The 1,280-nt window shown below is 46.6% G+C and overlaps 1 protein-coding gene across 1 annotated transcript; it reads right to left on the bottom strand.

Moving 5' to 3' along the window:
• Positions 1 to 130: 130 nt before the first annotated feature.
• On the bottom strand, positions 131 to 1,202 carry LOC111666090 (kinesin-like protein KIF1B; the record flags this gene model as incomplete). Its single annotated transcript, XM_023421310.2, has 4 exons — positions 778 to 1,202; positions 538 to 671; positions 382 to 443; positions 131 to 276 (listed from the first exon to the last, which is right to left on the bottom strand). Coding segments are annotated over exons 1-4 (366 nt in total), but the record flags the coding sequence as incomplete, so codon positions are not given.
• Positions 1,203 to 1,280: the final 78 nt, after the last annotated feature.

Here is a 1,280-nt window from a genome sequence, read left to right as displayed (position 1 = left end):
AGCATGTAGATGGTTTACTTTTTTCTTTCAGTAGAATATTAGACCGGTTGACAGACTAGGGAGACAAATAAAAGAAGGCTCTGGCAAGCCAAATCCAGCAATAAGGTAAATTTGTTTCTTAGGGACCCACCTCATGCAGCTGCTCCATTTTCTCCAGCTCCCATTGGTGCTCCAGGATGAGACTGTCTCCTCTGGGTCTCCAGCCGGCCAGGTTCTCCTCTCCACGCACATAAGCCACTGATGTGTCCAGGACCTTCCTCCTCCTCCGTTGCATCCCTGCTCAGGACAAAAGGCCTCATGAGGATGAAGTTCTCTGAGGAATCATAATAATCCAGCAGCCTGTCTTATAACATTTCTTTAAATGAGTATTAGTCTGCTCACCTGGGCTTCCAGTGTCAGACATCTTGCACAAGCTCAGCTCGTAGATGCCAGTGACTCGGTTGCTGTGATGAAGCAGAGGAGGTTCTAGATGAAACATGGCAGAACTGTTTATATTTTGGGTAGAAATGGCCACAGTATGGCTGCGTGCAGTCTTACCAGTCAGGAGTTTTGGAGTAACCACTCCCAAAGAGGTTCCTGAGGGAACGGGGAGGGGAGATCTTTGCATCTCGGGAGTAGAAGACCATGCAGATGTCTTTGGTAATAATAGCAGGCTGAATGCAGTGGTCAAGCTGTGTAGAAGAGACACAGTGAGTATGTTTGCTATGCTGACATCCAGAGTGGTCAACTATAGAGCTCAAAGCAAAGAGATACAATACAGTAGGAGCAGTGACTGACCTCCAGATACGCAGACAGGGTCATGTAGATCTTCTCTCCATAAGGAGTGACTCGGTTGAGCAGGAGGGAGTTGTGCAGGGAGCTGTCCCACACTGCCTCGAAGCGGTAGAAAGTCCTGATGAAAAACCAAAAAACTATTCAGTTATCAGCAAAATTACAGAGAAATGAATTTACATAGTGTTTATCTTCTGTGACTTCAGTGTCAGTGCTTTTACACAGTTTGTAGGATCTGTGTGGATATAGCAGCAGCCATTAAACTACAAGGAGACAAAAAGCCGAGCCTTATTTTGCCAATAACCAGGAAGTGAGTCAGATATTCTGCTATTGATGACGTGAGTGCAACCCTGACAGATTAAGGCAGTGAACACTGTGCAGTGACTGAAGTGTCCCTCACACTTATCCCTTGTCATGACAAGACGAGAGGAAACACACTGAGGTGAGACCTCGACAACAGACACAACGTGAGCACGAGTGCCAGTAGTTTCGGGAGTGTCGGGAATGTG

The sequence above is a fragment of the Seriola lalandi genome, unplaced genomic scaffold (genome assembly GCF_002814215.2).
Source record: "Seriola lalandi dorsalis isolate HSWRI2012SDOR001 ecotype SW California unplaced genomic scaffold, Sedor1 jcf7180002002642, whole genome shotgun sequence".
Taxonomy (NCBI): domain Eukaryota; kingdom Metazoa; phylum Chordata; class Actinopteri; order Carangiformes; family Carangidae; genus Seriola; species Seriola lalandi.
The sequence above is the reverse complement of the archived record's forward strand: the minus strand, read 5'-3'. Positions and strand labels throughout refer to the sequence as shown.